Below are 27714 nucleotides of genomic sequence, written 5' to 3'. Positions count from 1 at the left end.
TCAGTTTATCTAACATTCAACCACAAAGGGGTTCCAGCCTAAACACCCTTTCCACATTTGCAGTCCTGTCCCATCTCCTGTCTTCGTTGTACTCCTATGAAATACAACTTGGACTCAGAAACCCCTCCAGGAGAAAGCGGAATGAGGAATAATCTCTACTTTCTGGCCTCACCAGGCATCTTGGAAACCAGGGAGCCAGAGAGCAAGAAAATAAACTGGAAGGGGAGCATGATGCACAAACCACATTTGGGGCGCCTACAAATTACAGGGACAGGCAGGTGTTTTGCCTTAGGCAACCTCGGTCTTGCACAGATCAATTCCATTAATGATGGTAATTTGCAGCATAAGTAGTTTATGTATGAACCAGAACCACAACAAGGAGCATTGAGAAACTCTCATGCCAAGGGTTATCCCTCTGCAGCTTCTGTTTTCAGGGTTCTGTTATTCTCCTTCATTCTGCAATTTTTCTGGGGAAACTTAACTTTACTGCCAGCTTCCCAATGGGAGAAGTTTTGTCTTTTTTCTGCTTTTGGTCCTACTTTGGTGTTACCCTCTGGACTGCCAATCCCAGTGTCATAACTGCAGGTGAGGGGGAGGGCAGGTGCCCCAGTGAGGATTTTTCTTTTGAACATCACGAGAGCTGGAAGGCAAATCCTCAGAGATGCCCTTCCCCCAAAGCCATTGGGCCTCATTGAGAGGAAGGGGGAGAGGAGCTAACAAGGAGTAGTCTTGGCTGTCTTCCTTCTTGCACAGTCCCTGGGTTGGGGCTCGCCTCAGTGGGCTTGGGGCATTTCACCCCTGGCTTTTATTCCTCTGCAGGCAAAGGCAGAGGTGAGAGTCTTGGACTGGGGCAGTGGGACACAGATCCATTGGGGCTCAGAGTGCCACGGGGGGGTGGGGATGAGCCACCACGCATCTTTCCTTGGAGAGCTGCTCTGCCAGAGCTGCCCTGATGGAGGCCAGCACAGCCAAGGGGATCCAGTGGCGCTTCCCTGGCTGGGCCACCCACAGAGCAAATCTCCTTGCCACACCTGCCCAAGGCGGCTCACTGGGAAACTGCTGAACGTGCAGGGGGCCAGCAGGACGCCTGCGGAGCCTGCGCAAGAAAGAGAACCCCACTGCAGCCTGCCTGGCCCAGAACAGGGTGTGCTGGGGCACAGGTCTGCTTGCCTCAGCTGAAAAAGTGTGGGTGATTAGCAGCCAAACAAAACAAAAGCCTATTCTTGCTAGTTAGCATGAGAAGGGGCTAAGATCACAGAGCAGTACTGCTGACGGGCAGAGACTCAGACCATAGAAATACAATTCGTTAGAGAGGGCTCTCTCTGAGGCTTAGAATAAAAATTGCCAGTAGCACCTTAGAGACCAACTAAGTTTGTTCTGGGTAGAAGCTTTTGTGTGCATGTACAAACTTAGTTGGTCACTAAGGTGCTACTGGACAATTTTTTAATTTATTTTGACTGCGTCAGACCAACACGACTACCTACCTGAATCTGAGGGTTAGGGTTAGGTTGGCAGTCCAACCTAAAAAGTGCAGGTTCTTGCTAGCTAGCAGGAGAAGGGGCTAAGGCTACAGCTGACTGCTAAGGACCAAGACCATCAAAATGCAATTGGTAGAGAGGACTCTGTGTGATGTCATTTCCCCTCCTCTCCTGGGGGCCTCCTGGTACTTCCTGCTCCTCTCTCTCCCTCTGGCCAGCTAAGAGGGCAGATGTTCCCTTTGCCTGCTCCACTGCAGGCAGATGCCAGAAACTGGTTATACAGCCAAGCTCCGTTTTGGAACATTTTGGCTCCCGAACACCGAAAACCCAGAAATAACTGCTCCGGTATTTGAACAATTTTCGGAAGCCGAACAGCTTCTGTGGAGTTTTTTTCTTTTACGTATCTCCATTGACTTTACTGGCCACCCTTTGATCCTTGGTTGTTGAACGTTTCGGAAGTCAAACTGTCTTCCGGAATGGATTACGTTCGACAACCGAGGTTTGACTGTACTGTGAAGGTAAACATTGTTGGGGGATTGATCATTTGTTTTACAGACAACTGAGTGAGTTTCTGTTCTGTATGTGATGCAACTTTCAGATGCTGGCCAGAAAAACCAGAATGGTTACACTGCTGCAATATAAGGCTGAGATCATTGTCAGCTTGCAGCATCTGGAAAAATAGCCTTGAAAAACTGTGCTTTTTATTATTTTATTATTTATTGAGTTTATATACCGCCCTATACCTGGAGTTTCTCCTTAGACTACTGCTGTGTGCCATAGTATGCTAAGTGAGATGTTCCACTGTTGGGACCAGCAGCCATAAATGGACTTTCTGTATATATTTCAACAATGATGCTTAATACGGGCAATAAAGAGCTATTGCTTGGACTGCTCTTGCGTCTTGAGCTGTTTATCCATCAGGGCAAATCCGCTTGCAAAAGCTGCATGTTTACAACTCTGCTGGAAGGGTGCTGGGCGATTGGTTTAAGGCAGGAGTTTGAAGGCCATAAAATCTCAGAGGTATTTTGCCTGCATAATTTTTACTCCTGCCATTGCTGTGAACCAATGCATGATAATAAGTAAATTATATTTTAAACTTACTTCCCAGGTTGTTGACTTTGTTAATCAGGGTAAGAAAGGGAGAGCCAGTTGAGTTGATAGCTAGACTTGCTCAAAACAAGGTTTCATAGCCTAATCCCTGTGCTTTTAATGTTGCAGCCAAGGATGGGACCCCCCCCTTGGTGTCCTCTGCTCTGGGCTGTTATTGGGGGGTCCAAGGAGTACACACACATGAAGGAGATGGATGGTTGGTGAAGGAATGGCCGCTACTGCTTCAACCATGACGGTCCCTGGCAGGGCTTCGCTGCCCCACAGGGGACTTTCCTTGCCAGGTTCCAGCGCCCCCTTCCTGCATAGAGGCTGGAATCCCCCCCCCCCGAGTCCTGTTGATTGCATGGGGGCTGCTTTTCATCTCCTGTTTCTGCCGCTGGGTCGGCAGGCCGTGGTGTCCCAAGAGTCAAAATGTCATAGAATCAGAGAGCCACAGAGTTGGGAGAGACCAAAGGGGTTAAGGTCTCACAACTCATGTGTCGGGTTTTGGGGGGTTCTCAAAGGCACGCACCAGCCAGAAGAAGAGGACGTCACACAGTGGAGATATAAGAAGAAAACTTGTATTAAAATGCACATGAAAACAATGGGGCTGAGGCCCCGCTGTGCTCAGGCTCCCCATTCCACTGCTTGGCTCCATCCTCCTGGCAGGCTGCTACATGGCTAGTCATGCTCAGGCAGAGACGTTAATGGGCTCAAAGGCTTTGATGTCTTGAAATTTGTCACAGGAGAAATTAACCAGCAGCTGCTTCGTCCCACTCTTGCTGGGCTTGACCTCGAACTCGAGGCGGGTGCTCTGCTTGGCCTGCAGGGGTGGCGCGCTGCAAACAAGGAGCAAAAGGAGCCAGTCAGCTGATGCTCAGGAGGAGCTGTGGGCCTGGCATGGGGGCTGCCTGGCCCTCCTCTGCCCTTCAGGACTCCAGGGCCGGCTCCAGAGGCTCTCCCAGGCCCTGCCCACCAGGCGGGGTCTCCCTCTCGCTGCTGGGTTCCCATGCGCAGGCCAGGCTGCGGCTTCATTTGCTTTTCACTACTAATTAGATCAAGCACAATAACTCTGAGTTGGGGGGGGGGGAGCAGTGGCAGAAGCAGGTGCTTCCCCTGCAGAAGGACCCACGGCTGGGAGGGCAGCTGCCAAAGGGACCAGGGCAGGGGGGGGTTGGGGCTAACGGGGTCCAGGTTGGACATGCCATGATCATTCAGGTGGACCAGAAGGTGCAGTCTGAGGTGCAGCCAGTGGGGGGACTCTGAGCCTGGAGAAACGATGGATGGCAGCCCTAGGCTGAGCATGATGGACCCACTCGGGGGGGGGCAGTGGGTGCTAGCAGTCTCCCATTACCCCTCACCTCCCTCTCAGACCACCCTCGGAAGAGCAGCTCTGGACGGCCCCTCCCTCGCCCCATCACCTTGTGACAGTGGCAGCAGATGGCAGGAAGGGTATTTGGGGGGGGGGCGTATGCCTGGGAATTTATCCTTCTTCTGATTTGAGGGTCAGACTAAATGTTCCCCAGTTAAGCAGCTCAGGCTGAAGGTAGCCATGAGCGCCCACATCCACGCCAGCCAGGTGAGGAGCCAGCCTGGGCCCAGCAGAGCACACAAGTGGCTTGTGGGACCTTCAGTTTGGAGCACGGGTCCCTCTCCCCACAAAATACTTCCACATCCCATCAAAGCTTGCTCATTGGGAAGCAGGGACCCAGTGTCCCAATTCCTCTCTAGAAGGGTCCTCCTTGAAGCCTTTCTTCTAAGATCACTTTTCTTCCTCAGAGTAGTTTGTCCCCATTGGCTGCCCAGCCTCCTCCTGACTTTGGATGTGCCAAAGACACAGCAGCCCAGCTCTGCCTTTGCCAGTTCCTGGCTGGAGTGTTGAAAGGCAGTGGGGACACCCAGCCCCACACAGCTGCCACCAGGTGGGGTGAGTGACAGCACCAGTGCTAAGCACTGCCTGGGGTGGTTGGCAAGCCGGGGGGGGGGTACAAATGAGCAGTGGGGTGCTGGGGGCAAACATTTCTAAAAGGTGGCTGAAACTCATGTCTGCAGCAGAGGCTGCCTGTGCACAGCTCTCTCTCTCTCTCTCTCTCTCTCTCTCTCTCTCTCTCTCTCTCTCTCACACACACACACACACACACACACACACACACACTCGTGATTCCCTGAAGCAATTTCTCAACTATTAAAAGACACCTCTGAAGGAAAAGGGGCCCCAGCCTCTGTCACTGACAATTCCTGGTACACATAGAAAAGTTGCCTTGGAAGGTGATAGAAAAGTGGGCTGTGACTCTTTTGGGTAGTGAGCAAAGGAAGCCCCACATGGCCAGGAAGACACAGGAGTCCCTTCTGGGCACCCCTTTCCAGACCCCCGCCCAGGAGACTGGAGCCCCAACTTTGCCTGCTCTGGAAGTGCAGCTGAGGAACTGGGAGGTGGGAGCACCACGAGGGAGCACCCCAGCAGCCACCCCCAGTCCTGGGGAGGGGACACGGCACCCCACCTGTCTGGATGTCCCAGGCACTTACTCCAGCTTGAGCTTCTCTGCCAGCAAGTCACTGCCCTCTGCCTGCAGCACACAGTCCTTCACTTCTTCATTGAGAGGGTTGGTGAAGACCACCTCCACCTTCAGCGGCTGGTCCACTTTCGCCTGTCCCAGCACCTGCCCAGAGAAAAGCCCCCATTGAGTAGGATGGCCACTCCCCAGGCCTCCCAGGGGGCAGACAAGGGGGCAAAGCCAGGAGGGCCTGGGAGGGCCATGCACCGCCCAGCAAGCAGAGAGAGAAACTTGAGGGGCAATTCTGTGGGCATCAAGGCAGGGAGGCACTCAGGAGCCTCTCCTGGGCACAGAGGCAGCTGAGGAAGGCTTACTTTCAAGGTGACGGAGGGGTTGCTCAGCATGATGTCTCCTTCCACCACGGCTTTGGTTCCCTCTGAGAGTTGGCACAAGGCTGTGGCTCGAATCATGTTGTCTGGCGTCAGGTGTTGCTGGTACTCAGCGTATGAGATCTTGAGAGGAAACTTTTTCTCTGAAAGTGACAAGTAACCAAAGGGCCTTCCATGAGATGTGGGTCACGCAAGCCGGCAGGGGCAGACTTTGGTCTTCCATAGTGAACCCATGGAAGACCTAATTTGGCACCCTTCCTCATGCACATGCACTGCATCATAGTTGCAACACCTTGTGGCTCAGCGGCCGGTGCAGAGGAACCTCTTGCGGTGCTCAAAATCCCCCTTGGATGCCAGGAAGAACCCCAAAACGTTGCCCTTTCTTCAGGGGAAGGTGAGTCCCATAGCCCTTGGTGGAGAACAGTCAGGGGCTGCCAAGGCAGGAACTTGGCTAGCTGGGAAGCAATGATCCCCCTCTTCCGTGTCCCTTGCCCCCCAACATTGCCCATGGGTGCAAAAAGAGGAGCCCCCCATCTCTTGGGGTAGAGCAAGTGGAAAAAGGGGCAGGCCAAGCACAGAGGTCAGCACACACCAGCAGTGGGAGTTCCTTGCACCCCAAGATCTGAGGAGGTTGCTGGAACTCGCCATCCCCCACCCCAGCAAGCCAAGAGGGAGACCTATGAGAGGTGCCTCTGCCACCACCCTCACCTGAGTGGGGCTTCTCCAGAAGGCCCGACTGTGGCTTGTGGGCAAAGGAGGAGGAAGAGGGGGCATTGGAGGCTGTCCCCTTGCTGTGGGGAGCCCACAAAAGGCTTACCTTCTTGCGGGCCCAGAGTCACTGCGAGAGAGTCCTTCCAGACTTCATGGATGGGCTTCCCATTGTAGATGATGGACCAGGCGGTCATCTTGGCTGTCAGGCTCCTGGCCTCGGAGGCAAGGTTCTTGAGGGTGAAGACCAAGTCAACATCCTGACCAACCTTTGGCTCAGGGCTCTTGGACTTCAGAGTCCCTGAGAGGTTTGGGTTCACAGCTTCCGGACCCTTGGCAGATATGGCATTGAACGTGTTCAAGTTCAGCTTCTCACTGGCCTTCTTGAAGACGGCTCTTTCCTTCTCTGAGCCTGGAAGAGAAACAGCAGGTGGCAAAGCCCAGCGGGGCTGTTAGGGACCAGCAGTTGCATGAAGGGCACCTTCCCTCTCCTTCCCCAGGCCAGGGGCTCTTGGGGCCTCAACCTCCCAGCCATCCTAGCAGTGCAAGGCCTGGTGGCACAGGAGGGCTGGCAGGCAGCCCATGGGGCTCTTTCCTCAGGCCTGGCTGGAGTGTGGCGCATGGACTGAAAATCTTTGCCTGCCCTCCCTCCCACGCATTGGTGGGCAATGCCACCCATGTTCCGCCCTCCCTGCCCTGGCCAGTCTGCTGACAGGGCGCCCAAAGTAGCTTCTGGGAAATGCTCTGAGAAACACCTGAGCCTCCATGGGTGTAGCCAAGGGGCAGCAGGGGAGCATCTCCCCCCCCCCATCAAGTAAATCCATAAAAATATTTAACTGAGGTTCTGCCCCCAACAAAAATACTGTCTCCACCCATGTGAGCCTCCCTCTGCTTTGCTCTCCTGATGGGCCAGTCTTGTCCTCACAACTTGGGTAAGTGCTCATTTCCAGATCCCTCAACATTTCCAGTTTCTGTCTCAATTTGCATGCCTTACCTTCTGGGTATTTATAATTGTTGGTGACATCCTGGCGGGCATAGCTGCCCACGGCCTTGGTGCTTGTGTTCTGGCCAATCGTCTTGGTCTCAGAGTAGACCTTTGTTTTCTTTCCCGTGTTTGTGTCATACGTCCAGGTGACGCGGTCGGCATTGACCTCTGCATAGACGAATGGGCAATCGTAGTTCAGGTCGACGTCTCCTTCCTTGATGGCCATCAGAGAAGCTGGACCGCACTGGAAGATGCCTGCAGGAAGGAAAGGGAGGGAGAATCATAGAATCATAGAGTTGGAAGAGACCACAAGGGCCATCGAGTCCAACCCCCTGCCAGAGAACCAGTGGGCATTCTGCGCCTCAAGGCCACATGCAAGAAAACAGTTTGGGAGGGAGCAAACAAAACCCCAGCTAGCAGATACACTTAAAACAAAATGAAAAGCATACAAAACAAACTTTCATGGCAAAGACCCACTAAGTCAGCTGGGAAAGCCCGTCAGAACAAAAATGTCTTCAGCTGCTTCCAGAAAGTGCAGATCATGGCTGCCTGTCATATCTCAACAGGGATGCTGCTCCACAGAAGAAGGGCAGCCACACTCAAAACCCTCTTCTTTACAGGTCAGTTGCTTTTGGTGAGTAGGCATTGTGAGTTTGGGAGTGAGAGAAGGAGCAGAGAGAGAGGCAGGGGAGATTTTTTTAACTTGCAGGAGAAACCTCCTGCCAGCTGCAGCCACCTATTGGGCAGCCAGTGCCACATTTACATAGCTTGGGCCCCCCAAAAAAATTTAAAGGAAAAAAACAACCTGGATGTCCATTTCCAAAATATAAGATAAAAAACAAATAAAATAAAACCTACATACAGCAACAGTGTTTTGTTTTGTGTTGTGTATGGACCTATTAAAATTAATCAATTTTATGTATATTGGTAATTCAAAATTATTTTGATGTGAATGGACAATTTGTTGTTGACAAAGGACAGCGGGGCATATAAAGGGCCCCATTCCCTTCTGTAACTTAGGGCCTCACCAAACCTAAATCTGGCCCTGTGGGCAGCAAAGGGATAAGATGGTCTCTCTTGCAAGGAACCTGGTCCCAAGCTGTATAGGGACCATATATGTAAGTACCAAGGCCTTGAACTTGGCCCGAGAGCAGAATGGCAGCTGGTGCAAATTCCAAATGTTGCTGCTGGTTGGTCCCTGCAATCAACCTTGGTGTTCTGCCCTCCACAAAATCTTTCCTTTCAAAAAATACATATTATTGTACACAGCACTCCAGCAGGTTTCATAATATGATGGGCAAAAGGTCCCCCTGCTTAAATTTCTTTAAAAATTAATTCCATTTTTCATTCATTTTCCTTCTGTCATTGACTGCTCCCACAAATCCCCCACCAGGATGACATTGCAGCAAAAGGTTTTGTTCGCCCCTTTGCCAGGCTCCTTAAAATCTGTACATGTAAAACAAAACTATCAACATTTAATAGTGAATGATACAAAATTATATTTAAAAAGAGAATAGCTGGTGGGAAACCTTGAGAATCACTGTTCCTATAGCATTGACTCTTCCAGAAACACTGGGGGAAGAAAAATTGTGACTCCCCCCCCCTTTTTAGACAACAAAGGTAAGTTTTCCTAAAACGAGAGCCCCTGGACCTCTTTCTCTGACCTTTGGCAGGTTTCTTAGCCAAGGGCGGCTCCCAGTCTCAGGTTCCCAGTTGCCCACATAAGACTGGGAGAGGAAGGGGGCTTCTCCCCACCTGCCCCAAATGCCAACGGCAGCCCCTGAGGAGGGGCCACTGCCCTTCACAGAGACATCCTCCTCTCAGGAGGGGGTGCCTCTTATTCCAATTCTGCCACAAAATAAACAAGCAACCTTCTTTTGCTCCCGTGAGAAAAATAGCCCTTAAAGGTCTTGTGGGATGCACAACATTCCTTGTCATGCTAGAGTGGACATGCAAGGGAATGTTTGGTCCAGCCAGTTGAAACTTCCTGTTCCTCCAGGCCTGGAGCAGCCTTCCTCTTGCATGTGACCAGAGGTGGGCATGACCTCACCTGTCCAGGTAACAAAAGGACGAGTCATGCAGCACTCCCTCCCTTTTTTTCTTTCTCCTTTTGTCTGCTTCCAGCTAGGACTGCTCTGTTGGCTTTCAGCCAACAGCAGCACAGGGCTATGGGGTAAATCCACATGTTGCTATAAGCCTTGAGGACTGATACTGTGCACTGCCTGAAAGTGAGTAAACTTACTTTTTGTTGACTATGAAGAGGATTCTGGTGTCTTTATTCTTTTAAGAGGGATTTAAAAGGGGATCTTACCAGGAACATACAATTCACTCTGAGGCAGATTGAATTGCATAATAGTAAGAGGTTCTAATGAGCCTGCAACCAGTTTCTGCTGTGCATGAGAAGGGGAACGTAACTCTGCTACATAAGGAACTTGCTAGCGCATGTTAGGAAGATTATTAATAAAGAAATATATCCCCTCCTGCCACCCTGAACATTCCCACAGGTCCCTTGGATGAAACTCCCCTGGACGAATCCACATGAAGCTTGGCAGGCTTTGGATTCCACTCTGGAGGAGATCCTTTGCCTGCAAATGTCATCCACCTCAGCAAAAATGAAGGTGGGGAATTATTGCTGATTTTAGATTTCCCATTATAGTCAAAGGGTAGGGGACAGAGCTTGGGATTTAGCAGATCAGAATTGGTCCCAAATAGTGAATTGAACTGGAACAACACAGAACCTTTGGGTCGCTTCCAACACTACAGTTCTTTGATTCTGCTGCCCGCCACTTAGCCCCTCGCCAAACCTGGGCATTTCTGCCATGGGGAACAGTGTGGCAAGAAGGCAAAGCACAAATCAGCCTCCCCCCCCCCCAGTTCTCACCTGTGCTCCTCTCCTGGGGAGTTGCATCCAAAATTTGCCACCCATTGAACTGGGAGCCAAGGTCCGGCCGGACAAACCAACCTTCATTCCAGACATGGAAGTTCCTGGGCCAGAGAATAAACAAGCTTGATGTGAAGGTTTGCAGTGAGATGAGGGCAGATTGTGGCTTCCACCACGGCAACTTCCTCCTGCCAAGGGAGCCAAGGAAAGGACCAAGAGATCCCTTTCACCCACCCACCCAGGGCCCTGCCTCTCTGTGCAGAAATGCAACTGATGCTGGTGAGGTGGGGGGAAGAGTCAGGCTGAGTTACCAGACACTGTCAGAGGCAATGTTCAGGGGGTTCCCAGAGCTGTCATAGTACTCATCCACAGTCAGGCTTTTGTCGGTGTCGTGGGCAGAATTGAAATTGGAGATCATGCGTGCTGCAATTCCCAGGCATCGGAGGACTGAGAGGGAATGAGAGAGAGAATATGAACTTTGTGAGGCTGTTCCTCAGGGGCAGAGGCAATGGCTGCAGAATACTCTTGGTTGAAACATCAACTTCTCAGGCAGGTGCTCTTGGCTCTGTGGCCTGTGAGCACTCCTTGGGAGATGTTGCCATTGACCCTCTGGGCTGGCGCAAGAGCAAGCATGGAAAGGGGAGCGATCACTGGAAGGAAGTAGAGCAGTGGCTGCCATTCCCACTCAGGAGTCTCCTGTGACGAGGACTGGTCTAAGGTGCTGGGTGCGAGAGGCAGGTGCAAAGTTGAAACTTCATCACTAGATAGATGGCTGCCTCATGCCCCATTGCCCTCTTTGTCAGGGCCAGCACTTTTCCTGCCTCCTCACACATCTGAAAATGCCAGGGGGAGCCAGCAGAGCGTATCCGACTACCGAGACCACCAGCCCGGAAAGAGCCCCACCAGGGGAGTTTGCAGATCCAGAGAGGGTGACGCTTTTCTCCCCAGTCACAACACACACAAACATACCCAGCCTAGTTCCATGCCCAGGATCCCAGGCAGAAAGGGCCACAAGTCTGAATCAAAGCTCAGACCAGAAGCACAAGTGCCGGTCACTCTGAGCCATGAGGAAGAAGGGGAGCCGTGGAGCAAAGGGCTCTCGGGATCCAGCTATGGCTCCTTCTCCTTACTTCCGGATTTACTGGTGCAGCACATCCTTCTGTCCCGCTCCTAGGCCTGTGTGTGATGGTGACCCCTGGACTGGACATTTCACTTGCCACAATTACATCAAATGATAGGAACATAATGAAATGTTGAAGCAGAAAGGCATGGAATCATGGAGCTGGAAGGGACCCCAAGGGTCATCTTTCTTGTGCAATGCAGGAATCTCAGCTCAAGCATCCCTGACAGATGGCCACCCAACCTCTGCTTAGAAACCTCCAAGGAAGGAGAGTCCAGAACCTCCTTATAAAAAGTAAACACTTGTTTGACCTCAGTTATTTGACACAGAGGGGGAAACCTGCATATACAGTCCAAAAGGCACACAGGGAGTTCTGCATGTATGGGAGAAATTTAAAAAGCAAGTGGTCCTCACTGACCGGGTGAAAAAAGATATTGTCATCCGGAGGAGCCCTGGCTGCCTATATAAAACACTATAGCGCCCCCCTTACCTGAGAGTAAGGCCCACCGAACTCAGTGCAGCTTTCTTCTGAGTAGATAGTTCTTTACTAGATGCAAGTCAGCTGCACCAAATGACCCCGTTCAGCTAGGCCCTGCGCCTCGCAAAGCTGAGCAGATGCTGCCAACAGGCCTTGTGCCCCTTGGCAACATCTGAAGACCCTGATCTACCTGATCCAGTGCTGGGTGGATTGGACCCTGTGCCTTGCAGAGTCAGGCCCAGGCTGCCACTGGGCCCAGGACTGGTGGCAGCTACAAGCAGCTCTGGTTCGCCCAGCCCTACCCATTGCCACCCCACCTGACCTGGGGGTTCTGGATCGGTAGCTCTACTGGTCAAAATAGGAGCATCAGCAATCGCCCTCTCCTATCAGAAACATCCCAGGACTGCTCCAAGAAAACACATGTGGCAAAAAGGAGTGCTAGGCCCTGGCGGGCCTCCCCCTTACCCACTTGCCATTGACCAAGCGCATAGCTAGCTGGTCAGGATTCTATATGTGCCTATTTTTCTTCCCTTCTCACTTCCCTCTGTGGCCCCCTAGCCTCGTGCTATGCCCCCCCCCCATTTATGCGATTTTCACCTGTGACCCCCTTGGAATATCCTTAGACTATCCCCTTGGAATATTCTAGATAATTTTCTGTGACCCCTTGGTTGTGGGGGTTTGTTGTCAAAATAACAATGCATTGTTGAGGTTGAGTAACTCTAGAGACTAGGGACGCGGGTGGCGCTGTGGGTTAAACCACAGAGCCTAGGGCTTACTGATCTGAAGGTCGCAGTGAAGCGGCTTAGTCCTGCTGGCCACATGACCCGGAAGCTGTACGCCGGCTCCCTTGGCCAATAAAGCGAGATGAGCGCTGCAACCCCAGAGTCGTCCGTGACTGGACCTAATGGTCAGGGGTCCCTTTACCTTTACCCTTAACTCTAGAGACTAACAACCACAGTGCTGCAAATTTCTGGTTAGACAGATTGCAAAGAAAAGCAATGTAATTTGCAGACACAGAGCTCTGTTTGACAGGACTTCCCTTGAGTTCTCTAGCAGGAAAAAGACAAAGGGATTTAATTTTTTCTACTTCCTCCTGCTTCAGAACTCATTATCTTTTCCGCCATGCTTCTGAGGCAGATGGACGTCTGTCTGGTCTCTCCTCCAGTGGAGATTCCATTTTTGACCTCAACTATGCATTGTAATCTAGAAGCAGAATTTGCCTGTTTGAACTGCTGGAATCAAGTGCAAGACTTTATGTAAATACTATTTTACATGTGATTCTTTTATTAAGAGGGAGAAAGGGGGAAATCATATATCCTATCCTTCCCACAAAATCCATCCAACAATGGTTCCCTGGGGACTCTGAATGTTCTGGGGGTGGGGGTGGGGCAGCAGCAGCAGAGAAGCTGCTTGCAGCAAAAGGCATTGGCACCCATTGCACTCAGCCATCCGTTTTGCCCAGACGAAATGCTTGCTGCATGCCTGCCACCTGTGGTTTGGCTGCTGACCAGAGGCAGCAGAGCCTGCCATGAAAACCCACAGCTGGTGCTTGAGCTAATTCCTCACCCCAGCGGCTTGGTGGTGCATGCCAGTGTTTCAGGCAGGCCTACCTGTAGTCAGCACTCCAGCAAAGACCCAGCACTGCCCATACAGGACAGGTCTAAATCCCGAGTCCTTCCATTTTCTCAAGATGTCCACGCTTCCATTCCAGCTGCTTGGACTCTCCCCACCACTGTAATTCCCACTCCAGTTTCCTTGCAGGACTCCTCTGTCGTCATTGCTGTTGACCTGCAGCGGGGGAGGGGGGAGTCGAGAGAGGCCAATGAGCTGCTCCCCCTTTTTGGCACAGGCCGGATTGGACCAGGGAGCAGCAGGAAGGGAGTAGCGGGCTGCCTGCCTGCCTGCCTTCCCCTTTCCACCCATGATCCCACCTCCACATCCTTTTGCAAAGTTAATAGAATCATAAAATTGTAGGCAGGCAGGTGAGAGTCCCCTCGTGGCTCCTCTCAGGGACACTCGCTCCTATCCATGGGGTGGGTGGGAGGCTGGCTCATGCTGGGCTTTCCTTACCATGGCGCTGAGCACCCGCCCAACGTATTTGGGGTCATTTCGTCTGCGCACGTCAGCAGTTGGGTCCTTGCGGTAGCTCAAGCTCCGGTCTAGGATGTCAAGGCAGATGTCCAAAATGCCCTCTTGAAACTGAACACAGAGAGGAAGACAAATGAAATGGTTCTTTATCCCGTGGCAGCATCACCCAGTGCTACACACATAACCTGGAGCTCCCCCTGCGTTTTGAGCGACTCCAACTATGAACTGGTTGAAGGAAGAGAGCAGGTACTATTTGTTCCTTCCTCTGCAGGAGAGGAGGGGAAATGATATCACACAGAGCCCTCTCTACCAATTGCATTTCTATGGTCTGAGTCGGCCTCTCATCAATACAGTTCTGTGGATTTAGCACCTTCTCATGTGTTGGGGGAATTACTGGCTTGTTTTGCTTTTGGTTTTCTTACTTATTTTGTGTTTTCATTTTGTATTTTTCTGTATTTTTCTGTTGTGAACTGTGATCTTTGGAAGAAGGCTGATATACAAACTTAATAAAATAAATAATTAATATAAATAGGTGCTTGTGAGGTTTGGCTGCTAATCTCTCACAAGGCCTGGGTGGGCGAGAGGGGCCCACAGTGGCTCCGAGGGTTTCCTGCCCCTCTCCCTCCCTTGGGAAGAGGCTTGGGAGTAACCCAGACTGTCCCAGAGAATGTTCAGCTTGTTAAGACGACCCAGGCCAGGGGCTTCTCCTTCTCCCTCTCCCCCCCCCTTCCCGGGATTGCCATATGTCCTCTTTTTCCAAGACACGTCCTCTTTTTCATGGGTAGAGCCATCATCTCCCCCCAAAAAACTAAGTTTTGGGTCTTTTGGGGGATTTTTACAGCATTTTCCTCAAAAAGTGCCCTAAGTTGCCATACCTCCGGAGTTTTCTGGACATTTTGCCATTTTGGCGAAAAATCCTCCCAGACACCGTTTTGACAGTCCGATTTACGGACGTGTCTGGGGGAAAACCGAGACGTATGGCAGCCCTATCATGGTGATCCATAGCAGTGGCGTAGCGTGGGTTGTCAGCACCCGGGGCAAGGCAAGAAATTTGCGCCCCCTAACCTGTGGATTTGCGCCCCCTAACCCTAACCCCCAGATGTTGCGCCCGGCCCCCCCTGCACCCCCACGCTAGGCCACTGATCCATAGCTAAAAGCAGAAGTCGACAAATGTGTCCTGTTCTTTGCTCTTCAAAATATGGCAACCCAAAGACCCCCAGGGACCGTCCAGCCAGCCTAGGAAGTGCGCTCTGGTCGCGGGGGAGGAGACACGAGGCATTGCCATCCACACCTGGAATTGAGGAGGAGCTGGAAAGGTCCTTTGGCTTCACACCCAGGACCCATTTTCTCTCTCTTCTTTTGAGAAAGGGGGGGGCGGGATTTGGAGGGCGCGCGTGTGCGCGTAGCTGAGCTCCCGTTGCTCTGGGCATTTCTGGACGGGGCCGGTAGCGTCTCTCCTAACCCCTCCGCACCCCGGTCTCCAGCCCCCGCCCAAAGGCTTCCCCCTACCTGGCCGAAGTTCCACCCGAAGCTGGAGATGCGGTTCGCGCTGCCCACGAAGACGACGCCGAACTCGGAGAGGACGTATTCCTTGCGCTCCGCGTCCTTGCCCATGAAGACGTCGTCTCCTGCGAGCGAAAGAACCGGCCGGTGCTGAGGGGCCATTTGGGTGGGGAAGAACTAGGAATCCCCAATACCTCCTTGGGACGCCCCCAGCCCTCCTCCCTGTAGCTGCAGGTGGCCCGTCCTGTCCCTGTGCGCCTTGGGGGCAGGAAGCCCCCCGGCGCCACCTGAGGCCGCTTCGTGCAGCTGGAAGCACCTAGCCAGGAGGAGAAGGAGGAGGAGTCTCGGGTCCCCACAAGAAAAGGCCGGGGGCCGACGGGGGGCAGTCGTCGGGGGGGACGGGACGGTGCGGTGGGTTCGGGGGCATCAGTCGCTGGGGGGCCGTGTGTTTTGGATTTGTTTTCGCTCTTGTTTTTATTAAGTATTTCGTATTTCTTATATTTTTATGTTGTGAACCACCTTGAGATCTACGGATGAAGGGCGGCACACAAATTTAATAAATAACTAAATACCTGTCGCCCAGGGGTTAAAGAGCAGCACGAAGGTGCCGAGGTGGGAGGCGCCGGCGCTCGTTTTGATCCCCAGCCGGTAGCGCCCGATGGCGGCACTCGCAGGGCTGGAAATGGCGATGTTCAGGGAGCCCGAAGCCGCCGGAGAGTCCTGGACGGCGCCCCAGGAGCCGCCGCTGGGTGCGGCGCTGGAGATGCCAAAAGCCACGCGGGTCTTCTCGTGCAGGGCAGAGGTCGATCCTGGCAGCAGGAGGAAGGCGGTGAGCTTTGGGCATAGTGGAGGTCACACCTTGGGCAGCCCGCCCTCCGGGGTGGGGGCCTTTACGCCAAGTGGCCCCCTCGACATGGAGAGCCAAGGAGTCACCCAGCTGGACTCTGCATTTCGGTGGCGGCTTACCTGTTTCGACGGTGAACGTGAGGCTGCCTGGAGCTGGCGCTGCTCCGCCGAAGGCCAGAGAGATATAGAAAACTTGTGCCCGTCGCACCACCAGCTCGGTGCCGGGGTACTGCTCGGTGTGGTGCGCGCTGCCATTGGCCTTCCGCTTCCAGTCAATCTTCGGCACAGCTGCAAAAACGGGGACAAGACCACGAAGGATGAGGCAGAGAGGCTCGCCTGCGCCTTTCCGAAACAGGTCATGCCCTCGCAGCGACCCAGAGGCACCCTTCAGTCACAGGGCGCTCCTTTCCCTGAAGACCAAGAGCCAAGGGACCGCCTTTCCTAGCGCCCCTTTCCCTCAGACCGGCTGGAGAAACGCGCGTGAAACGGAGCTCTTGATGCTCGACTTCATCGCATTTGACACCCATGCAAATACTGTGGCAGCTGCGGAGTTGTGGGCAGGGCAGACCCTCCACGTGGCGCTGCGGCACTTCGGCAAGAGCAGCCGCTGCGGAGCAGGGCAGCGCAAGGGCACCAGCCCGCCTGTCCCGGCCTGGCGCCAGCTGAGCTCAGTCGCTTTCTGCGGATTCACGCGTGTTGGGTTGCGCATACAGAACAGAAACCGTCGTCTCCGGTGCCAAAGTATTTAGTCAAGGGATGGATTGTGACTAAGCAAAAACCACTCACGAATCTGAGGGCTCAGCACTTGCTGGGCAGCTCCGGACCGACCTCTCCTAGCGCCTGGGACGGGACCGGGCGGGCGAGCAGGGAAGGCGGGGAGGGGGCACTCGCCCAGACTCTCGCCAGGGCAGCCCGGCCACATTCTGGATGCGGCCAAGCCTGCGCGCTCTCTCTCTGTGCAACCGTCCCTCGTGCGTCGTGCATCGCCCTGGGAAGACTCCGGGTCCCGCCGCTCCTTGGCCCGGGGTGCAGAGCGCTTGGGCTGGGCTGCGGACCGAGGGAGCTGGGCCCCGAAGCCCAGAGCCCAGCCGCGTCCCGCAAGCGCCGGCTTGCCCTGCCCCCGCCTCTCGCTGTAATTACGGCTCTTCAAACGGGGCGGACAGCGCGCGGAGCGTGTCCCGGTGGGGAGAGGGCAGCCCCAGGTCCCAACCCAGGAGGCAGCCGGGGACTAAAGATTTCCCTTTGGGAAGCTGCTGTTTGGCGGCGGACGCCCCATAACGGAACTGCCGGAGCCTCGTTGGTCCCCCGAGCTGGCGAGGCTCCTCGGAGAGAGCCTTACGGAACGCGCTGTCACTGGAAGTCCAATGGACGCCTGCAGAAAACTTTTCCGCGCTGCCCAGCTCATGCAGACAATTAAGACACCACCTTTCAAAGGCTCATAGAACCGTAGAGTTGGAAGGCACCCCAGGGTCATCTAGTCTACCCTCTGCATTGCAGGAATCTGTTGCCCAAGGTGGGCCTGAACCCATGACCCTGAGAGTAAGAGCCTCACACTCTACGGACCGAGCGATCACTAGAGAGGGAGTTCCAAAGGTTGGAACAGACACCATAATACTGTAGTTAGTGGAGGATTCCTGTGTTTAGATTTTCATGTGCTTTCAACTGCATATAGATGTTGTAAGCACGGGTTCTTTTTGTGATGTAGTGGTATATGCATATTCCTTGGGGTTAGGATAGAGGTTAACTTTCCCCCGTCAGGCGATCAGCCTCCCTGCTCCAGCCCTGCCCAGGGTGGTCCCCTTTCCCATCCATGTCCTTGATGAGCTGGCTCTGCTTTGCTGCCGGCCCGGGATGAGCCCTACAGGTCTTTATCCACTCTAGAAAGCAGATCACCCTCACCAGCCCCTCCAGGCTGTGCTCCCAGCAGCAACAGGGCTGGGGGAAATGGGCAGGGGGGCAGGTGTGCTGGGTCCCTCCGAGCAAGGTGGGGTGCGTGGCTAGAGGAAGGCCAGCCCACCAGAGAGATGCAAAGGCTCCTCCTGCAGAGGAAGAGGCAGGAGAACCCAGCTGGCTTGTATTCTATTACTAGCTGGTGCTGTGGAGGGGTAGAGGAGAGGGCAAAGGCAAAGCCTTGATTTGCTGGCATGCCCAACAGGTCCATGAAATGCTGGCCAAGCCTTCCTTATTCGCACCTGCCCAGCCCTGCAGGCAGCCCATCCTGGGGCCTTGCCCAGGGCAGCTTGTACTCACCAGCCATGCTCTCTCTTGTTCTGCTGCTCGTTGGGTCCTCTAGAGAAGCTCCCAGGGAGAGGATGAGTCTCTCAAGGGGCTTGGAAGCACCTTATATGCAGCACACTGGAGACTCCTCCTTTTTGTCCAAAGGTGGGCGAGGCTCACAAGCCACACCAACAGTGCTGCAACCTTCCCTGCCATGGGAGGGGCAGGCAGGAGTGACTCTGGGTGGCTCTTCACTCCAGGAAGGCTGATGACAGAAAGGGTGCCTGCAGCAGGGAGTCATTTCCAGGTCAGAAGAAAGGGGCCTGAATCAGCCACCAGGAACCTTTCCCCTAGTCTTTCTAGGAAGGCCTCGGCACAAAGCCCTCAAGTAGCCAGCCCTCTGGGGCAGGTACACGGGCCTCTCTACAACTAGGGCATCTCTTAACTCATGCAGCCATGAAGCCAGCATTTCCCACTGGGGAACAGCTCGGTGGTGCAACCTCATTAAGCTGCACTCCTTCCTTAACGCTAATTCCTTGCTGCATCCCGCACTCCCTGCATGTCAGACACTTTGCCAGCTGCAGTTCTGCTGGGTGGGAGGTGGCGGATGGCTGCAGCTGCCTGTGTGCAGGTCAACTCTTCCCTGAACTTGTTACCAGAGAAGTCAAGGCCATTTCTGACAAAAGGAGGAATGCACCACCTCCTCCCTCCAATATGCCCATCCCAGCACAGGACTGATGACAGGCCTGTGGCAACAAAGCACTCAAGGAAGGAGACCCTCCAAAGGCACTTCGGAAAGGGTCCCTTTCCCTCCCACCCTCTCTCCAGTATTCTTGGGCAACCCACATGCAGGAGAGGCTCAAAGCTTCTTATGTTAATAGGCTTCTTAAACAACTGATGCATATTCACACACCAACTTATTTTTGCTGCCACACATGAAACAGCCTGGCTGGAACCTCCAGAGCTGGCTCTTCCTGAGCATTTGTCCCTTGCTCTCTCAGCCAGTGCTGGGACCAAGCAGGCAGGGGAGCTGTGATGGGGCCTGCTGGCTTCCAGGATCTGGCCATTTGCCCCAGTGACCGTCATGGCAGTGACTAAGAAGAGCTTCCTTATGTCAAAACCCTCCATGAAAGATTGTGTGGCAAGGAACAACTATCCATATGCATTTCTACTCATGAGACGGATGTGACTCCCCTGAGTCACGAGCTGATACATCTACCAATTCTTCCAGGGTTGCAGTTTCACTCACAGGAAAAGCAGAGGGAACCCTCTTCCTGCTAATGGGCCTTCCCACTGAAACTGGAAAGTAGCTCGCTTTCTACAGGGAGTAGAAAGGCAGAGCCTTGGTGCCACTCGGGAGCACATGGCCGGCCAGCCTTCCCTGCTCTTCCTCTCCTTCTGATGCAGCGGTGCCATCCCTTTGCCCAACAAACATCTCAAGACAGCAAGTCCTCTGACCAGTTTGTGGACTGGGCATCTGTACAAGGAACTGCAGCCCATGGAGAAAGCCTCACTTGGGTCTGGAGCAAGGGGCCCAGGAGCTGCCCTCTCTCCGGACAGAGCTCCACCGTCCTCCAGGCCATGGCAGAGGAAGCAATGCTGGCATTTCCCGGCTCACCTCACAGTGACTGATCCAGCCAGAATCTCCTTTATCTTGCTCCATTCAGGCTGCCTCAGCACTGAGTGGCAACAGAGGCCAACGGCAAGCAGATTATTATGAAGGGCCACACCCTGAGCTGATGGTTTTCCTGTCCAGGGAATCTTGTTGCATCTAGTTCTGCATGTTCACCAGTGACTGCCAGGGATAAAAGTGTGGAAAAGATCACTCCTCCCCAGGACTGTGGCTCACCCGCTTACCTGGAGGGAGGGGCAAGGAGGGGCTCAAGCAAGGGACGACGTCACACACACACACACACACACACACACACCCTCCAGTTGCCATCAGGTTAACTGGACAGGCTCATTCCTGCCACAGAATCCCAACATCTTCAGGCCTTCCACTGCCCTCGGATAAGGAGCACCTGGGGTGGGGTGGGGGGCATGTGCTGGCCTGTGGCTACTGGCAGTGAGGTTGGCAAGCTTGGGGGTGGGGTAAGAGGAGAAAGATTGCCTTTGCCACCCTCTCAGTGCTCTGTCCCCCAACAGAGATTATCCTAGACTTTACTGCAGGTAGTGAGTTTGCTCAGATCCTGGCCGCCCTCCTCCCCTGGCAGTTCTCCAGGAGAAGGTACAGTTGTTCCCACCTGTTGATGGAGCCCCCCCCCATACTCTTGGCTGCCCTGACACTGGCCTTGGTCCTGGGCTGGGCTTGCTCTGGGCTCAACTCCTTGTTTCCAAGGGCTACTCTTGGTCTTGTGCCTTGTGGAGGGGCAGCAGAAACCCCCTCCTGGCACCTCCCTCCCAAATGAAGGGGCTCGGGAGTTTGGGAGCCTTCCTGCCCCTTTGGCCAGAGATATTGCCCCACTTCAGGGTGACTCGCGTGACACAGTTATGAAAGTCGGATGGGGAGGAAATGCTGGAGCAATCTGGCCCCAAGTGAGCAAGAGCGAGGGAGGAAGAGCTGCTGGGGCAATCCTGCTGGGGAAGGGATGTGCCAACCCCGCAGTTCTTGGCTCCTGCTCAGCCCCTGCTGGGGTGGACAGGCTGACTGGCCCACGCACCCCCAGGATGATGCTCACAAGGCCAGGAGCAGATTGGATTGGCTGTGTGTGCGTTAACCAATGTGAGGAAATCTTTAACCATCAAGTGGTTGCCGTTTGAATTGCGAAACAGCTGACCCAAAGAAATCCTGTTCCTTGTAAGGATCTGGCCATGGGTTCAAGGTGTGGGCCAGGACTGGCCACCCCCTGTTCAAAACTCACCTTAGCCACAACCTTGCTGCCCCCAGCTCTGATGGCCCACGGGCTTCGCTGGCTCTAAAGGGAGAGCAGACTGGAGTGGTTCTAATAGTAGTCATAGCAGCAGCAGGGACTCTCAGAATTATAGAGTTGGGTGGGGTCCCAAGGGTCATCTAGTCCAACCCTGTCATAGTCCCATGCTGCTCAACCATGGCAGAGCTCAGTGGCAGGAGAGGAGTCTCAGGGGGTACTTGTCTGGAGGCAGAGTCTATATGCAAGGTTCAGTCCAGTCCTAAGGTCAGAAGTATCCCAGTTCATGTAGTCAGACAGTCCGGGGTCAAGAAAGCAGAGAGTCCAAGGTCACAAGAGGCAAGAAGCAGCAAGGTCTGTCCAGGAACGACAAATATTGTTTCCAGCAACTGACTGAGGCTGGAAACCCTGCTGAAGAAAGCTGGAGCCAGCTGGTTCTCATCAGGAGCAAGAAGGCTGATCAGTGGCAGGTGGCGTCACTCTGCCTTCTGCTCCTTCAGGCTGCTGCTCAACAGGTGAAGCTGATTCCTGGCCCATGACAAAATCCCTGCAATGCGGGAATCACAACTAAAGCCTCCCCGATAGTTGGTGATCGAGTCTCTGCTTAAACCCCCCCAATGATGGAGCCCAGCACCTTCCAAGAGAGTCTGCTCCACTGTCCAACAGTTCTTACCTTCAGTGTGTTTTCTCCCAATATTCCCATGTTTGTAGGCGGTTTTGCCTGATAAGACACTTCTTTGCAAAGTGCCCCCCCCAAATAATGGATTTTTGTATGTTTTCACCAATGCATGCACTTTTATGTACACTTGATTACTGTACGTGCATTTTAGGACACATTACTTGGCTGGAGAACTGCATTCCAACATTTGGGGGGGGGCGAATTTTAAAGGATAGCTGTGTTTGAATTCTTGCAAGGTTTGCTTCCCCTTTCAGTGGAAACTGAATTGAGTTTCTCCATCTACAGAGCTAGGGGGCTCCTGCAGGTGGGAGAGGCGGTTCCTGCTGCACCCAGATACTCCACTGGACTTTCCTGGGTGCTGCCAGGGCGGGTGGGGGAAGAAGGAAGTTTTTCTCAGTGGCAGCAGCAGGGCACACAAACAGGATTTCTGATGATGGTGAAATTTCAGCTCTGCTTGCTCACGGAAGGTGGCTGTTTGTGAGGGACGGATCTCTCTCTCTCTCTCTGCTGAGCCACAGTCAGGCCTCTGGCTGGCCCTTCCTCTTTTTCAGCCCAGCTGCTGGCCACATGCGGGGTACCTGAGAGCCTCTGCTGGTCTTGCTCCACTCTAGGTCATTTCATCCTCTTTTGAGCTGCCTGCCATCAGGAAGGTCTGGTCCAGAGGACATAACACATGTGGATTCTGAAATGATTTTGAAGACAACATCTCACACCAAAGCCTCCTGCCTTGAGATCACAGCGGATGGAAGCTTGGATGGAAGTACATAAGACAAACCTGCTGGATCCGGCCAAGGGCTCATCTAGTCCAGCGTCCATTTATTCATTGTCTTGCTCTGCCACCTCGTTTCCCCAAGAAGCTCAAGGTGATATATGTACCTGGTTCTCCCCTTTCTCATTTAATCCCCGCAACCCCATGAGGTTGTTTAGGCTGAGAAGCTCCGAAGGTCACAGAAAGCTTAATGGCCAACTGGGGATTCAAACCCTGGTCTCCCAGTCTGACACTCCCAGTCTGACACTCTAACTAATATACCACACTGGTTCTCATTTCCCACTGGGGAAACTAAGAAGAACTATCAGGTAGACAAAATCTTTTGAGGTGCTTAAAAAAATCAGCCATGTGCTCCTCTTGCTGAAGCTTCTAGCATTGGAGCTGAGCACTTGGTCCCGGTGGCAACAGAGCCAGCAGACCTCAGGCTTAGTGCAAGGCTGGCCCTGAGACCGGTGTCAGCCGAGTGAGGCTGGGGTGTGCCTACGATGGTATTCCACGGGTAAGTTAAACACTTTTTTGAAATTGTGTTTTTTAAAGGATGTGACCAGTTTTGCAACTTCAATAATTTATCTGTAACTTGGAGAAATATTTTCTCTAAAAGTACTTGAACAATTAAAAAAAACCATCTGTGGCAAAAGGACAAAGAGCTAATGCTTCATGGGCAAGTGCTGAACATATGGCAACGTTTGTTGGAAACTGTGGGGAAAAGCTTTTCTGGCAAAGAACCTGTAGCCAATGTAACATAACCGATGTGACGTGACAATTCAAGCCACGTAAATGTTTCCAAAGCAAAACCCTGTGTATATGACACTTCACTCTGCAGTCACGGGTTGAAGGGGAGCATCAGGTCTACGTGGAAGTTGTAATGTGGAGAAACAGACCCTTTGCTTTAGCAACACCCTAATGATTTGTGACTTTTCAACCCAACGTTTATTATCGTTTACAGGGAAGACAAATGTCAAGGAAGTTCTCTTTCTCAAGAAGAAGAGAATTTCATACCAATAAATATTGTATTGTATCATTTGGCCAACCAATTTCCTTTTCAGTTTCCCAGTTTCAACAATGTCAGAGATGCCAGCTGACACCAGCACTCCGGGACCGCTTTCTGCTTTTGGAGGACAATCAGTTTCCATTGGGACATTATTTCGTGTCTTGGTGCCGCTTGTTTTAAATTGTGTGCCAAATTCATGTACACTTTATGTATGAGACAAGCTTCAACCTGCCATGGGGTTGTACTTGTCCTCTGAGGCAAGTTAAGAGACTTTTGGCTCCCAAAAGGATCTCTCGATCTAGAGTATCTCCAGCCTGTGGGGCAGCCTTGGCCCACCAGTCTTCCTCCATTGGGAACGTGAGGCCATTATTCTAAGCTTGTATGATCCTAATGCAACATTTCTTCTCAGTTCAGCAAGTAAGAAAGCAAATCTATCGGTACAAAAAGGGGTCATTAACCTATTCTCTAATTTCTTGGAGCGATATCTAACTGAAGTTTAGAAAAAAAGAGAGAGAAATCCTGAGTCACATGTTGTTTTAATCAAATGTAAAATGCCATTTGGAAAACTGTTGCCAGATAATGAAACTAGAAAATTATCTTTACAATGAGATAGAACACGTTAACAACGTGAAGATGAAAAAAGGGTTTGTAAGTTGAAATGTTAATGGAATTATTTAGTAGCTCAATTTATGCCTCAGTTTCCCTGCTGAAATTTAAAAAAAATATAGGAAAGAGTTTTAGGACACACTTTCAGTTAAAGATCAACAGCAATTAGAATATACGGTGCAGTTGTTCACAAGTCAGGATAATCTACCAATTTACCAGCTGAAATCACAGTAAAACACCTCAGGCTTTCTTGAGCATTTGAAGGCTGACTGGACAAAGCCTCAAACTGAGATAAGCAACTCTTCATCAAGGATAACAAAATGTGAGGTAATAAAATGTTGTTTCTCCAGAATTTCAGGAAAGCAAGAAAAGGCTTGCTGCTGTTGCTGCAGTCATCCCCAGTCACTGTCAAACTCATGGACAGCAGGACCAACTCCCTTTCTCAATATCTTCTCCCTGAAGAGCTGGTTGGACCCACATAGCTAAAGTTGCCCCACGGCTGGTCGCTCCTGAGACTGCAGCTGGCTTCCTATGGCACAGAGGAGCCCCTGGCCAGAAAATTACTTGCTTCTCATCTTTGTGATGCGTCCAACAGTCTTGGCTCTGAAATGCCCCAGATTTCTGCCCCACGTGTCAACTGAGGAATAACCTCAACTTCAAAAACTCTCAGAGGCGGCACCCCAATATCCCCACCCTTCACTCTGGGAAATGCAAACACTGACTGCGCCAAACTCCAACCATTCCAAAGACCATTTTGGGCAAAAGAAATCTCTGGTTAATTAAATCTATCAAATTGCTCCAACAGATGCCTGCTTGATTGCCATTTGTGCTTAACTGCTCAGTTGCCAAATACGTTTAAATTGGTCTTGGTGTAATTGACACATAACTGTTGCTTATTGCATACTTCCCCAAATGATTTCAGCAATCTCCTGCCAATTAGGGTCTGGGAAAACAGGTTCCTGTTGTCCGTGTGTAGCAGCCACAATGCCCGTGCCATGCTATTTTGTGTCCTAGGCAAGGCTAACTACACACACACTAGTTAACTTCAATTTTCATAACAGATGTCTTGTAGAAAAAATGATAAGTGCAAAACTTGAAACTGCCTTGGTCTGACCACATCTGGAATACTGTGTCCAGTTCTGGGCACCACAATTCAAGAAGGATATTCACATGTGGTAGATATGTAAAATAGTTTAAAAGTATCGGGAAATGATATACAATGCTATATAACGATAATGATATATGATGAGATGAAAAAAAATGTTTAAAAACCTTTTCCCAAATACCCATTTCTTTTGGGAATGGTACATATTAGGGACGCTTGTGGTGCTGTGGGTTAAACCACAGAGCCTAGGACTTGCTGATCAAAAGGTCGGTGGTTCGAATCCCCATGACGGGGTGAGCTCCCGTTGCTCGGTCACTGCTCCAGCCAACCTAGCAGTTCAAAAGCACATCAAAGTGCAAGTAAATAGGTACCACTCTGGCGGGAAGGTAAACGGCATTTCCGTGCACTGCTCTGGTTCACCAGAAGCGGCTTAGTCATGCTGGCCACATGACCTGAAAGCTGTACGCCGGCTCCCTCGGCCAATAAAGCGAGTTGAGTGCCGCAATGCCAGAGTCGGCCACGACTGGACCTAATGGTCAGGGGTCCCTCTACCTTTACATATTTATGTATGCTACTACAGCAGCTAGGATTTTGTTAGCTCAGAAATGGCAGGTGAGTGAGGTCCCAAATAAGGAGGGTTGGCAATTAAAAGTGATGGAATATGCAGTTAGCTGGTCTAACAAGTAAAATAAGAGAACAAGAACAAGTATACAAAGAGGAATGGAATTTTTTGTGTAGTATCTGGAAAACAACTGTAAACATGTGAACAAGTTAGTAGGATTAAGGTAAATTCAATAGTGTAACACATAACAAAGGAATAATAAAGGAATAAGGGAGTTAAATAGATATATGAGAATATGTGGGGTAGGTGGGAAAATTAAAGGAACCACAGAAGGGGAAGATGGGAAGTCGTAGATGACTGGTTGGTTTTAAAGAGACCTGGTGTTCATCTCTATGGATGTGGGTGATCTGACACTAAGTAAAAGCGAAACAAAAGAAGTGTCATGGTCAGATCACTTCCTGGTGCAACTGGACTTCTCCACAACCCTTCCCCTCTGCAGGGAGGTGGGACTGATTCGGATGGTCTGTCCCCGCCACTGAATGGATCCAAATGGTTTCCAGAGGTAGGGGATGTTTTATCCCATGTTGATGGCCTTTCAGCTGATTTCCTGGTAGCCCGCTGGAATGCGGGGTTAACTAGGGCTATTGACTGTTTGGCTCCGAAGTGCCCTCTCTGATTTCATGAGGCCCAGACAGTCCCATGGTTTTCACCAAAGCTGAGGGCAATGAAACAAGTCGTTGAGATGGCTAGAGAACCAGTGGCAGAAAACTCATTCTGAATCGGACCGGACATGGGTTAGAGCTCAACGTCGAGCCTACCAAGTGGCAATAGTGACGGTGAAGAGGACCTTCTTCACCGCCTCTATTGCATCTGCAGAAAACAGCAGCAGGAGACTCTTTCAGGTGGTTTGCAATCTAAAAGCCACCTTCGCCATTGGGGCCTGGTAAGGACCCAAGATTCCGTCTAGTCAAGTTGCATGGGATCAATTCCAATCTGTTACCTCCCAGGATGTGGACAGGCTCTTGAACAACTGAAATTGACCACCTGTCTCTTTGATTCTTGCCCATCTGGGCACATAAAAATGAGCCAGCAAGGGCTGGGTGATGGGCTCTGCGGGGTGGTGAATGCTTCCCTCTGTGAGCAAGCCTTCCCAGACCCACTGAAAGAGGCGGTTATTAAACAGCTTCTTAAAAAAACATCTTTTGATTCGGCTAATATGGCCAACTATCACCCAGTTTAAAATCTTCCATTCTTGGGCAGGGTGATTGAGTGGGTGGCTGCTGAGCAACTCCAGGCATGCCCCCATCGTTGAGCCCAGACACTGAGGTCCACTGAGGGTCTTCTGGTGGCTCCCTCTGCAGGGTAGGGCTCAAACCCATGGCTTCAAGTTACAAGGCAGGAGATTACAACTCAACACCAGGAAGAACTTTCTGACAGTAAGAGCTGTTTGACAGTGAAATGGATTCCTTCAGAAGGTGGAGGACTCTCCTTCCTTGGAGGCTTTTAAGCAGAGGTTGGATGGTCATGTCATGGGTGCTTTAGTTGAGTTTCCTGCATTGCAGGGGGCTGAACTAGATGACCCTTGGGGTCCCTTCCAACTCTTATGATTCCATGTTGCTTCTCACTTGCCTTTTTTCTATACCGGTAAGTTCCAAACGCTGCAGCCTTTGTTCATAGGGGTGTCACTCTATTCCCCCCACTTAATCATTTGGGTTGCCCTTTCTGAACCTTTTCCAGCCCAACAATATCCTTTTACGTGCTCACTTCAGCAGCACATATACTAAAATTGGAACGATACAGAGAAGATTAGCAGGGCCCCTGCGCAAGGATGACACGCAAATTTGTGAAGCGTTCCATT

The 27714-nt window shown here is 52.0% G+C and overlaps 1 protein-coding gene and 1 long non-coding RNA gene across 3 annotated transcripts; one reads left to right on the top strand and one right to left on the bottom strand.

The window, feature by feature from the left end:
• Positions 1-3132: 3132 nt before the first annotated feature.
• On the bottom strand, positions 3133-18462 carry LOC308588031 (protein-glutamine gamma-glutamyltransferase E-like). Its single transcript, XM_081196194.1, has 13 exons — positions 18311-18462; positions 16181-16348; positions 15787-16023; positions 15221-15339; positions 13694-13822; positions 13234-13411; positions 10337-10472; positions 10026-10129; positions 7154-7399; positions 6269-6571; positions 5437-5594; positions 5094-5227; positions 3133-3406 (listed from the first exon to the last, which is right to left on the bottom strand). Exons 1-13 carry the CDS (start codon positions 18315-18317, stop codon positions 3259-3261), a joined length of 2067 nt encoding a protein of 688 aa, XP_081052320.1. The 5' UTR covers positions 18318-18462; the 3' UTR covers positions 3133-3258.
• On the top strand, positions 9649-27714 carry LOC308588430. 2 transcript variants are annotated; one of them, XR_014008753.1, is made up of 4 exons: positions 9649-9762; positions 12831-12879; positions 22435-22686; positions 24540-27714. It is a non-coding gene; the product is annotated as an uncharacterized lncRNA (long non-coding RNA). The 2 variants fall into 2 exon arrangements; XR_014008752.1 differs by lacking the exon at positions 22435-22686.

The sequence above is a fragment of the Podarcis bocagei genome (genome assembly GCF_964188305.1).
Source record: "Podarcis bocagei genome assembly, chromosome: 5".
NCBI lineage: Eukaryota > Metazoa > Chordata > Lepidosauria > Squamata > Lacertidae > Podarcis > Podarcis bocagei.
Note: the sequence above shows the minus strand (reverse complement) of the source record. Positions and strands in the feature narration are given on the sequence as shown.